Source organism: Esox lucius, chromosome 22 (assembly GCF_011004845.1).
Source record: "Esox lucius isolate fEsoLuc1 chromosome 22, fEsoLuc1.pri, whole genome shotgun sequence".
In the NCBI taxonomy this organism is placed as follows: Eukaryota; Metazoa; Chordata; class Actinopteri; order Esociformes; family Esocidae; genus Esox; species Esox lucius.
In genome coordinates, this window is record NC_047590.1 from 19,657,453 (window position 1) to 19,670,393 (window position 12,941).

At 48.6% G+C, this 12,941-nt stretch overlaps 1 protein-coding gene across 4 annotated transcripts in view; it reads right to left on the reverse strand.

Annotated features, from left to right (window-relative positions):
- The window catches only part of LOC109614608 (partitioning defective 3 homolog B), a 138,104-nt gene that overhangs the window by 43,485 nt on the left and 81,678 nt on the right, over positions 1–12,941 (reverse strand). For all 4 annotated transcript variants that reach the window (XM_029116575.2, XM_029116574.2, XM_029116577.2 and 1 more), the window contains 3 exons: positions 9,650–9,694; positions 3,979–4,194; positions 2,841–3,072 (listed from right to left, as the gene is read on the reverse strand). In XM_029116575.2, coding sequence (XP_028972408.2) covers positions 2,841–3,072; positions 3,979–4,194; positions 9,650–9,694 — 493 coding nt within the window. The remainder of the gene's footprint in view (positions 1–2,840; positions 3,073–3,978; positions 4,195–9,649; positions 9,695–12,941) is intronic.

Here is a 12,941-nt window from a genome sequence, read left to right on the forward strand (position 1 = left end):
TCTCTTGCCTATCACTGACTTAGCATACTGAGTACTCATCAACTACATACTGTTTAGAATGCATGATTTAGAAATACTACAGTGTAGTTTGCTCTGGATAAGAGTGTCTGCTAAATAACTAGCAGCAGGTCTGCCCATAACCAGGTTATTGTGGGGTTTTTCTGTTGGTTTTTTCCTCAAGGATTTCAGGTTGTTTTTCAATTCAATTGTTCACGTTGTAGATCATACTAAAGGTAGAAAAAATTCTGGCATGATTCATCTTTGTCTGATTCTTTTATATCACAAGAACCTGGCATTTTAACAGGGGTGTGTAGATGTTTTATATCCACTGTAGATGTTTAGCGGGTTGTGGGAGGGTGTGCGGTTTAGATGAAAGTGGAAGAACTACCTACTTTTTTTAAAACACACAACTTACACTGTTGTCCTTTCAGAGAGAGTGAATAGAGTAAGAGAGAATAAAAGAAAGAATGACAATAATCCAGTCACATCTGGCACTGTCAGTGTTTCAGAGAAAAGCCTTGTGGACTGGTGAGTCAAACACAGTAATACAGGTCCCGCCTACGCAAACAAAAGATCCAGCAGGCCTAAAAGGCTATGGTGCTGAAGACGAAACATTACCAGCGAAACGCTTCAAGCCGGGGATCAAAACACGAGCTCCGCTACTGTTGCTCACCTGGGGATGCAGACACTGAGCTACTGTATACAACTTTCCCATTAATCAAGTAATCGTTCTCAGTCAACCGAGCTCACTGCTGCCAGAGGCCAGTACAGAATGGAGTGGGAGCGTGGTGCACTGCCCTTCACTTGTACTCCGGGTTTTCCGTGTGCTTATAATGGCACCTGGCTGGAATCACACACTCAGGTGGTTCTTGAAACTTGGCACAGCGCACAAGGTCCGATCTCAAACTGCTGATAATATTATTAAAAAAACATTCTTTCGATATGAATTTAGTTTCTGTCATATATTTGAAATTTAACTGGGTTGTAACATTTTGGTTAAAAGAAGTTTGTGAGCAATGTAAAATTCCATGAAGAAACCCAAAATGCGATGCGCGCCAAAGACAGGTTGGCCGGATAGATCCCTGTACACATCAGTGGCTGGGCACTTGGACAGTGAGGAAGATGCCATCTGCTTTGCTTCATGGTAGTCAAAGGAAAAAAGTATATTAATCTGACAGTGTAGAGCAGGATTGCCCATCCCTGTCCCTGGAGATCTACTGGCCTGTAGGTTCATGCTCTATAACAGGACTGCCCATCCCTGTCCCTGGAGATCTACTGGCCTGTAGGTCCATGCTCTACATCAGGACTGCCCATCCCTGTTCCTGGAGATCTACTGGCCTGTACGTTCATGCTCTACAGCAGGGCTGCCCATCCCTGTCCCTGGAGATCTACTGGCCTGTATGTTCATGCTCTACAGCAGGGCTGCCCATCCCTCTCCCTAGAGATCTACTGGCCTGTACGTTCATGTTCTACATCAGGACTGCCCATCACTGTTCCTGGAGATCTACTGGCCTGTAGGTTCTCTCTTCAACTCTAGCACACCTGATTCAAATAATTAGCTGGATGAAAAGCTAACTCAGGTTAGTCACAAATGGGGTTAAAGACCTACAGGACAGTAGAGCTCCAGGAAAAGGGTGTAGAGTGTAGTTTGAGGCCATGTAAAAATGTGTTATTCACAATGTCCAGTGAGCCGTTATTCATCCATCCATCCATTTCCACACACAAATACCCCCCCACACAATATTACATGTTACTAGATAATGCCCTGATTACACAAACAGTCAAATTAGAAGTAATTTTACAGACTAATAAATCATATGCTTTCATCAAATCCAAAGGAGTTTCATTATTTGGTTTTTCTGACGGCGAAATCCATTTCATAATCACATCATGAAAATATGAATAGTATTTGTAATAGGCCACTGAACTGTCAGTTAAGTCTTCCATGTGGGGTCCGAGGAATCAAAGCCACTTTGTCAGATTCAGTGTCCGATTCCCTGTCCGCTTCCCCTCCGTCCCGCAACAAAACCACCCTTCTTGAAAAACCAACTGAGTGAAAGCCTCAGTGTGAGTCCAACCAGAATTAAGCTGGGGTTAACTGCATACAGTAGGTCTCCCCACCATACCAATGACACGCTGGCCGATTGGATTCTTATCGGAGGGGTCCAAAATCGATAGGCCAATATAGTGGCCGTCTATGAATGTAATTGAATCTCAAATGTTGGCACATCTACGGTGTAATGATAACACTAGTCAACGTCAGTGCCGTCAATAGATCGATAGCAATCCACCCGCTACGGAGAATCGCAATCGTCCGCAAATGGGGATGAGATAAGGGCGAGCGCTCGCGGTTAGTGCAATCTGTGCGATTTGCTTCAGGTGCCGACGTCGGTTGAGGACATCAGGCGAAGTGTAATGGGCGGTTGCCTCAAAGTGTTAAAGGGCCGTCAGGTTGCCTAGTGATGAGAGCATCAGGCTGCTAAACCAAAGATCTGATTTGAATCCTTGAGCCGACAAGGCGAAAAAACACTTTGACGGCCTTTGACGAAAGGCTATTATTCCTAATTGCCAATAGAAGTCGCTCTCGGTGAGAATGTCGGCTAAATGAGAAACTTAACATGGTACTGTTTCTTTTAATAAAACCTGGGACTGAATATATTTTGAGCGTCCTGGAGTAGCAGTACCGATCTGGCGTTGGGTCACCTGTTCGTGAAAGCAAATTCATAGTAATCTAAAAAGCTAAAGTGATCCTGGATCAGTAGTCTCTCTCTTATACCCTGTATCAACATAGGTTCTGAAATACCCGAAGAGAGAGAGAGAATTTGCGAGTGGTGACCTACCTCAAGAGCCCGAACCCTTTCTTCTTCGTCTTCCTCTCCTGGTCCTCGGAGTCCTCCGCCTTCTTCTTGTCTTTTTCTCTGATCTTTTTCTCTTTCTTCTTCCCTTTGGTCTTCTTCTTCTTCTTCCCAGTTTTCCCTTCCTCCTCCTCCTCCTCCTCCTCCTCTTCCATCGGGTCCAGGCGGGAGGAGCTGCTGGCCGGCGTGTCTCGGCCGGAGCTCTCCGATATGTCATCTGGTGGGTGGGCGTTAAAGGTCATGGGTAAAAAGTCAACACAGGCAGTCAGAGAGTCTTAGAGGCCAAATTGGGACAGTTGCCAAACTCCGCTAAGCTCTGTTATTGAGCTCGCTGTAAAACCTCCAGCAGCCCAATGTATGTTTTTAATAATGTGAAGTTGGGCGATGGTGCTTTGATCCGCTCTACAGTTTAAAGCCGGTATTAAGTTGGCTGTGTGCACACTCATTCTTTCCCCAAAACCCTCCTGCAGTTTCTCTATGCTCAGTAGCCGGGTTCAACGGGAGGGCCTTTAGGGGGAAGTGGGGGGTGGGGGGGGGGTGTCTCACCTGTTCCCTCTCATTTCTAAGCTAGAGGCAACCACTCCCTGAGCCCAGAGGGAATGCCAGAGGCAAGGCTCCTGTGCTACAGTTTGGATAGGCTTGGCTCAGATGGTCATGTTGTGAGACACACACATACACACACACATCACTGGCTTCACAGGAGAGATGTTGAATTTAAAATGTGCTGCAGTGGGATAAAAACAAAAGTTCCCTGCTCAGAAATGCTGACTACATATTCATTGAGCCCCTGAACAGTGTCCTTTCGAGACCTCCCAGCATTTGCTTTATTCCAGCATTGGCTAAATGACTCATGATTCATATCAACAATGTCAAGTTACTGCGATTATTGTGTGGATATTGAAATGTGGATAATGAATTCTGAATAACGACCAAAGATAATCCAAATCTACTGAGATGTAAGACTGCCTTTAAAAGAAAACATGAGTCAAGAAAATGACAAAAGACTTGAAACTGTGTAAGAACACTTTCGCATTGTAAAGCATAAAAACATGAAAGCTCACTCAGAGTGGCCCTTTTGCATACTGCACGCGTTGTTGTCAACGTCTAAGGCGATTCTCCTTACCGTCCTCCGGCTCCGAGGGCCCGTCGTAGGACTTGTCAATGGCGGAGCGGAAGCTCTGGTTGCAGCCTCTACCCCGCACTACTTGGGGCCTGGGGCGGTGGAACGGCACCTGGCTCTGCTGCATGGCCTCTGACACGGCCGACTGGAGGCTCTCCAGGGAAGAGGACTTCATCAGGCCCAGGGTGGGGCCCAAGTCCCTGCCCGTCGTTGAGGGCCCTGAGAAGGGGGGGGGTGGAGGAGGAGTGGGAGTATGGGACAAGGAGGGAGAATAAGGGAGGGGGGAGTGACAGAAGGGATTGTCAGAGAGAAATGGATGAAGAGTTTTCAAATGGGGGTGGGGGAGTGAAAATGATGCAGGGGGACAGGTGTCTATAGTATCTGCGTGTTAAAGGACGGACGGTCAAACAACGCTTAGTCACGAGGGAAAACAAGAAGACAAGCATGGAAGGGAGAGGAGGAGGGAGAGAAGGGAAGAGGAAAAAGATGGGGGAGACAGGAGAGAGTAGGAGGAAGGAGGATACCAAAAGCGAGCAAGAGCTGAGTAACAGGTTAGAAAGGAGGGACAATATGTATCCAGGAAAAAGCCACTGATGAGGAAGGGGGCGAGTGCCTTATGGACCACACCTCAACGAGAAGATGAGGAGAGCGTGGAAAACAGAGCATACGGGAGGAGGATCAGGAAGACTATAGGGCAGACAGAAACAAGTAGAAGACCAAAGTCAACAAGGACGAGGAAGAAGAAGAGAGGGAGGAGGAAAAGGCAGGGGAGGAGGAACACCAGGAGAAACAGCAGAAACAGGACGAGCAGGAGAACACGGAGGTGCACTGCGAAGAATGGAGAGAGAGGAGAGAAAAGAGCAGAACAACAACAAAAAAAAGGTCATGCAGGAAAAGGTCACAAGCTCCATTAACACGGCCGCTCGTCTTTCAGAGGGCTTCAGAGCCAGCAGGTTTTTTTTATGAGAAGCCTGGTGCAACAAATCAGGGCGTAATCAATTTCCTGGGCCCAGGATTTCACAGAGCAGAAAAACGTTCTAATATAATATTTATGTGGTTTCTGAATATGTGGTTGTGATAAGAATTGGTTCTCAACTGACTTACCTGGTTAAATAATGGTTAAATAAATACACAATTAAATAAATAGAACAAGAGGACCTGTTCCAGACAATTTGTTTATCTATTCAGTTTTCATGCATGTAATCCTCTCAGACAGGCAAAATGTTGATTGGTAACTTGAGTAAAGTCGGTAACTCTAGATTGAGGGTTGGAGTGAAAGGCTGGGTAGATCCACAGAAGGAAGTCCCAAGGCTGACACCAGTCACAGAGGATGCATCCACAGACAATCAAATGGGATCTGGTCCAGAGACACTCCCTTAACCCTCCATTGGGCCAGAAATGTTAACATTTGCAGATCTGTCAGGTTGTAGCAGAATAAAGTCCCACATTGGTCATCTATCCAGACCCTTCAGCATCAGCCAACAAGATGACGGCTGAGGTGACAAGTTTCTCGATGTGGCATGTCGGTTTGATTCCAGTGGGGTGCCCATATGAAAATTAACTCCTTACTGTAAGTAACTCTGGAAGACAGCCTGTGTCAAACGACCTAAATCTTAGTGAGGTTTATCCAACAGGACTTTAGCTAAAAGTCAAGTTACAGGTTCACAGGTATATCCGTAGGAAATCAGAAACGCTGTTAGGCAAAAACTGTATAGCTGATTACTTTCCAACTGAGTGAATCATTCAATATAGTCGTCAATATTTAGACATTATTATTTCGGTCTCACAACTGGGTATTTCTACACATCCATTCTCCAAAACGCCCACAGAGATGGCAAACGCTTAAAATGTAATCTTTTTTTTCTTTTTCTCTAGTCATCTTTAAAGCGTGAGAATATTCCTCTTGCAATGGGACCTTTGGAGAGCGGGCAACGGAGTTAAGGGTCTCGAAAAGAGGGACATAGTGCCAGGGCCTCAGCAGTGGCTTTTAAGTCCTACACTGACTTTGAAGAGGATGTGGAATTTGTTCGAAATAAGGGGTTATAAATCGAGGGTGGTGTGTTCACGAATAAAACACTCAATTTGAGAGGCAGGATTTGTGTCACAAATGTAATTACAGCTGTCCGGCTGGCGGCCTGATAGAATTAAGCCGCTGGCTGCTCGGGTGCTGCGGTAAATGCTGGGTTCGGGAGCATGTGCGCCTACGCATTTGAGTGTGTGTGCGCGTGCGCACGTGTCTGTCTACACGTGCCTGTATTTGGTGCAAGTCAAATAGGTGATGCGGAGGTAAATGAATGATGTGCGCTAGGGGGGGGGGGGGGGGGCGGGGGGGGGGGTGTCATCCTCAAGAGGGAAAGCGGCATTTACCTGCTGACTGCTGCGGACCAGACACTCCGTGCGGTTTCATTCGCTCACTGCTCTTTTCTGGTCAACGATACTAGGTGGCGTGGAGCCCTCTGAGTGACACACCCAACAATTTCAATTTCATTCCTTTTTTTTCTCTGGGATATTCAGCTGTGGTTAAGAACCGGCGTAACCACAGCAACGGCCAACGAGCACGGGGAAGACAAAGTCTCGTCGACCTCGGCCTGAAAGATTCGCGAGACCGCGATGAGCCATGTGAGTTGTTGGAGGGCCACGCCACCCCGACACCCGGGGCCGTGCTGCCGTTCCAACAGCAGAGACATTCCCAGGGCCTGGAGATAGGGGGAGGAAGGTTGCCACGGGTGACGTAAATGCCACTTATTAGGCAGTGTCTCTCTGCAGTGGGTGATTTTAAAAGGTCAGCTGTCACGGAGCCGCCACTGTCCCCGTGCGGGTGTGCGCGTTCGTGTGTCAGTGCGTGGCGTGTCATGACCCCCCCACCCCACCCCCGATACACACCCGCTCACCTCAACCCATCGTTTCATTTTGTGGAAGGAAGACAATTTCAGTTATCGTCCGGTTTCAGAAAAAGCCCATAAAACCAGGGTAATGGGGATGGGAAGCATTAAAGCTCACCTTTCCAATGTTTGGATGAGGTATTGAATGGTTATTTCGGGTGGGCGGAAACCTTGAAAACCGTTTTAATACCCCAACCTTTTGGTGTGACATTTGAGCCCTGGACATGATTCGTGACTTGCCAAACTGGTTTCACCGTGGTCGCCAATACACCATGCAAGTAGCCAGTCCCTTGTCAGACATGAAACTAATTAAAGGTTCCACCTAATCTCAGTCCATTGAGGTTCCGACCAATCACAGTTCAGGTCCAATTAAAGCTGCAACCAGTCACAGCTCATTCACTCTTCCTTGAGTGCACTCTGAAAAATCACTACCAGGGGTGGGGGTGGGGGGAACAGACAGCCGGTAATTGTGTTAAGATGTATAGATGGAGCATATGGACCCATATTGGCCCTGTTAGACGTATGGCTTTTATAATGATCGGGGATTTAAAAGGCCATTTCATAATTACAGACTCACCTTTAGTGGATTAGTGGAGTGCAGGGAACGAGGGGTGCAGGGACTGGATATAGGACATGTGCCATTTGGTTTAATAAATGAACGACTGCTGTGGTAGAACACAAAGCACTCGTGTGTTCACGCGCACACGGGCAGACAAATGGACATCCCGGATAAAGACAGTGATCCATCCATTGAAATCGGCACAACACAGCGCTTTTCAGCATGAATCCACAGTACCGGGGAAACACGGGTAGGGACAGAGAAATGGAGGGGGAGGACAGAAAGGTAATCTCTGCGCTTATAAATGTTAGCAGGGTAATTAGAGGGGGATATACCGCCGGCAGGAATGCAGGGGTGCGTATTGTCAGAAGGGCACCTGTTTTCAAAGTTGATTACATAAAGGAAATAAAGACGGAATTACAGGCATTGCCAATGGGCCAGCTACAAGCCCATTCACCGGCACGTCGCTGGATGGGTTTCCTGTCTCCGACAGAACCAATGCCAGGTGGTCCGTGCCTCTTACACATGTGCATGCGCGCACATACACGCACACGCACACAGAAACAGCGGTGAGACAATCGGAATCGTGCACTCAGGGCTGCTAAGTGCTATGTGCGTGCGTGTTTAAAGTGTTCCTGGGCCTGTGTTTGAGTAGAGCTGCCAGGGGGAGATGTTTGGCGCTGGGTGAAAGCCAGCGCGATGAGACCATGGCAGAAACAGGGAGAGGCATTCAGCATCTGTAACAAGCATGTTTTCCTCTGACTGCTGGTACAGGACAGTAGTTTATTAAGAGGAAGCAAGCATCTCTCTCACTTTCTATCTTTGTGTCCATGTTCAGCCGTCTCACACATACATATCAGTGCATGAGCCTTTGCTCAGGCACACATGGATGTACAAAGACGCACACAATCAGGAGGCTTATTCAGGCTGGAGATATGAGTAGGAGCTGTGACGACAGAGAGGGATTAGGAGAGATGAGAGGGAAGGATTTGGTGGAGGGAGCTCAAAGGATGGAGCGTTACCCATAGCCACCCAATGCCAGGGAAAGCAGCAAGTAAGAGAAAGTGAGACAGAGACAGAGAGAGACAGACAGAGAGAGACAGACAGAGAGAGACAGACAGAGAGAGAGAGACACAAAGACAGAGAGAGAGAGACAGAGAGAGACAGAGAGAGACAGAGAGAGAGAGAGAGAGAGAGTGAGAGAGAGACAAGTAAAGAAACGGAGTAAAAAAAGTGGTGCAAAACTGTCATGGAAGACTAAGTACAACTGAAAGATAGTAATGGAGAAGGTATGGAAAGAGAAAGAGTGCAAGACTGAATGAGAAAGGATCACCAAAAAGAGCGAGAGCAATTGAGAAGGGCAGGAAAGAGACCGTGTGAGCAAGGAAAGTGAGAGCAAGGAAGGGAGAGAGCAAGGAAAGACAAGCGGCTCTCTGTGTCTCTCTACCACGTCTCGCTCTCCTCTGCCCCGACTAGAAAGGTTTTAGTCGGATTAAAGGCGGGGCCCACCTCTTAAAGGCCGTCCTTCTAATGAAATATGTCATGGCCCATAAAGAAGTGATGGGGGGGGGGGGTCCATTCAGAGAAGCCTGCGAGCGGAGGCCTAGTCCAATATGGCCCCGTCAGCGAAACCGCCACGGTCCCGCCTGTCCTTACGCATTAGCCTGGGCATCAGTCACAGGGCCACGTTCCAAATGGATCTCTTTATTTATTTTACAGCCCATAAGGCTCATTACAACTACCGGTCAGAAATGGAGTTTAAGAGAAATCATTATGAGGTAAAAATATGGTTCGGGGTGTTATGAGTGAGGAGAGGAGTGCGGTACTTTGCTGTGTGGGGGGAGCGGGGAGGGGGTTAGGCACTTATGAGGCAACAGGTGAGTTGTTGCTGCTGCAGTTGGCGTAGAGAGTGCCCGCGGCCGTGCCAAACCCTCGCCACCCACAAAGCAGGCGTAGCGAACCACTGCCTGACGCTTTCTGCAGAATCAGGGGAGCACGTGGAACAGGCGGGGACACAAAGCCCCCACCCCCTCACGGAAGTGTACCACTGCCGATTTAGGATCAACTTCCCATTGCCCCCATCCCAACTGTAACCGTTTTAACTGGGGTGCGCTGCACGTCCCACTAAAGAGGAAGTAAGGGTTTGCGGAGTCTGTTTTAAGGTCTGCATGCTGATTACTGCAATTCATTTCAATACCTTTTTAATGTTTTTCATTTGAGATGTATTACTTACCAGGCCTATGGCTCGCCAGCGATCCTACGTTGCTCTCATCAGCCACTGGAAAACAGAAAACACACACACAGTGAATACACTGCAGGTTTCTGACATGCTATTTGCACCCTGTGAGTTAAATGCAGTATGAGGCAGACAGGATGGAGAAAGCAGCAAAGAGGACAGAAGAGCAGGGACTTCTTTCTCTCTCTCCTCCCTCCCCCCACCCCTCCTCCCACACTGTCCCTCCGCCCCCTTCTCCCTCTCATCCACACCTGAAGGATTGAGGAGGCAGGCAAGGAAAGTCTGCCGTTGGGGCTGCGGCACACAATCACTGGTTTTCATTACCTGGCAATTCCTCTTAAATAATCCCTTTTCATTTTTCATGAGGTCAATTTTCTTTTCAAAAAAGAAAAGGCAGCTGCAACCGAGGGGACAATGGATTAGACTGGCTGTTATACTGGCTTGCTTCACACGCTGGGCTTTTCCTCAGATACAGTAGCCATGAAAAGGTTGTGGTGGCAAGTGCAGTTGTGCTAGCAGCATTAAAAAAACTCCCAAAAACAGACCCCTGCTTAGTCAGTGCGTGGTCCCTGTCTGGTCAGTGCGTGGTCCCTGTCTGGTCAGGGCATGGTCCCTGTCTGGTCAAGGCGTGGTCCCTGTCTGGTCAAGGCGTTGTCCCTGTCTGGTCAGGGCGTGGTCCCTGTCTGGTCAGGGCATGGTCCCTGTCTGGGCAGGGCGTGGTCCCTGTCTGGTCAGGGCGTGGTCCCTGTCTAGTCAGTGCGTGGTCCCTGTCTAGTCAGTGCGTGGTCCCTGCATAGTTAGTCAGTGCGTGGTCCCTGTTTAGTCATTGCGTAATCCCTGCATAGTTAGTCAGTGCGTGATCCCTGTACAGTTAGTCAGTGCGTGATCCCTGCATAGTTAGCCAGAGCGTGGTCCCTGTTTAGTCATTGCGTAATCCCTGCATAGTTAGTCAGTGCGTGATCCCTGCATAGTTAGTCAGTGCGTGATCCCTGTACAGTTAGTCAGTGCGTGATCCCTGCATAGTTAGCCAGTGTGTGGTCCCTGTTTAGTCATTGCGTGATCCCTGCATAGTTAGTCAGTGCGTGATCCCTGTTTAGTTAGTCAGTGTGTGATCCCTGCATAGTTATTCAGTGCGTGGTCCCTGCATAGTTAGTCAGTGCGTGATCCCTGTTTAGTTAGTCAGTGCGTGATCCCTGTTTAGTTAGTCAGTGTGTGATCCCTGCATAGTTAGTCAGTGCGTGATCCCTGTACAGTTAGTCAGTGCGTGATCCCTGTACAGTTAGTCAGTGCGTGATCCCTGCATAGTTAGCCAATGCGTGATCCCTGCATAGTTAGCCAGTGCGTGGTCCCTGTTTAGTCAGTGCGTGGTCCCTGTTTAGTCAGTGCGTGGTCCCTGCATAGTTAGTCAGTGCATGGTCCCTGCATAGTTAGTCAGTGCGTGGTCCCTGCATAGTTAGTCAGTGCGTGGTCCCTGCATAGTTAGTCAGTGCATGATCCCTGTACAGTTAGTCAGTGCGTGGTCCCTGTACAGTTAGTCAGTGCGTGGTCCCTGTACAGTTAGTCAGTGCGTGGTCCCTGTACAGTTAGTCAGTGCGTGGTCCCTGCATAGTTAGTCAGTGCGTGGTCCCTGCATAGTTAGTCAGTGCGTGGTCCCTGTAGAGTTAGTCAGTGCGTGATCCCTGCATAGTTAGCCAGTGCGTGGTCCCTGTTTAGTCATTGCGTAATCCCTGCATAGTTAGTCAGTGCGTGATCCCTGCATAGTTAGTCAGTGCGTGATCCCTGTACAGTTAGTCAGTGCGTGATCCCTGCATAGTTAGCCAGTGTGTGGTCCCTGTTTAGTCATTGCGTGATCCCTGCATAGTTAGTCAGTGCGTGATCCCTGTTTAGTTAGTCAGTGTGTGATCCCTGCATAGTTAGTCAGTGCGTGGTCCCTGCATAGTTAGTCAGTGCGTGATCCCTGTTTAGTTAGTCAGTGTGTGATCCCTGCATAGTTAGTCAGTGCGTGATCCCTGTTTAGTTAGTCAGTGCGTGGTCCCTGCATAGTTAGTCAGTGCGTGGTCCCTGCATAGTTAGTCAGTGCGTGGTCCCTGTTTAGTTAGTCAGTGCGTGGTCCCTGCATAGTTAGTCAGTGCGTGATCCCTGTTTAGTTAGTCAGTGCGTGATCCCTGTACAGTTAGTCAGTGCGTGATCCCTGCATAGTTAGCCAGTGTGTGGTCCCTGTTTAGTCATTGCGTAATCCCTGCATAGTTAGTCAGTGCGTGATCCCTGTTTAGTTAGTCAGTCAGTGTGTGATCCCTGCATAGTTAGTCAGTGCGTGGTCCCTGCATAGTTAGTCAGTGCGTGATCCCTGCATAGTTAGTCAGTGCGTGATCCCTGTTTAGTTAGTCAGTGCGTGATCCCTGCATAGTTAGTCAGTGCGTGGTCCCTGCATAGTTAGTCAGTGCGTGGTCCCTGCATAGTTAGTCAGTGCGTGGTCCCTGCATAGTTAGTCAGTGCGTGGTCCCTGCATAGTTAGTCAGTGCGTGGTCCCTGCATAGTTAGTCAGTGCGTGGTCCCTGCATAGTTAGTCAGTGCGTGGTCCCTGCATAGTTAGTCTGTGTGTGATCCCTGCATAGTTAGTCAGTGCGTGGTCCATGCATAGTTAGTCTGTGTGTGATCCCTGCATAGTTAGTCAGTGCGTGGTCCCTGCATAGTTAGTCTGTGTGTGATCCCTGCATAGTTAGTCAGTGTGTGGTCACTGCATAGTTAGTCAGTGTGTGATCCCTGTACAGTTAGTCAGTGCGTGATCCCTGTAGAGTTAGCCAGTGCGTGGTCCCTGTTTAGTCATTGCGTAATCCCTGCATAGTTAGTCAGTGCGTGATCCCTGCATAGTTAGTCAGTGCGTGATCCCTGTACAGTTAGTCAGTGCGTGGTCCCTGTTTAGTCAGTGCGTGATCCCTGCATAGTTAGTCAGTGCGTGATCCCTGTTTAGTTAGTCAGTGCGTGGTCCCTGCATAGTTAGTCAGTGCGTGGTCCCTGCATAGTTAGTCAGTGCGTGGTCCCTGCATAGTTAGTCAGTGCGTGATCCCTGTTTAGTTAGTCAGTGCGTGATCCCTGTACAGTTAGTCAGTGCGTGATCCCTGCATAATTAGCCAGTGTGTGGTCCCTGTTTAGTCATTGCGTAATCCCTGCATAGTTAGTCAGTGCGTGATCCCTGTTTAGTTAGTCAGTGTGTGATCCCTGCATAGTTAGTCAGTGCGTGGTCCCTGCATAGTTAGTCAGTGCGTGATCCCTGCATAGTTAGTCAGTG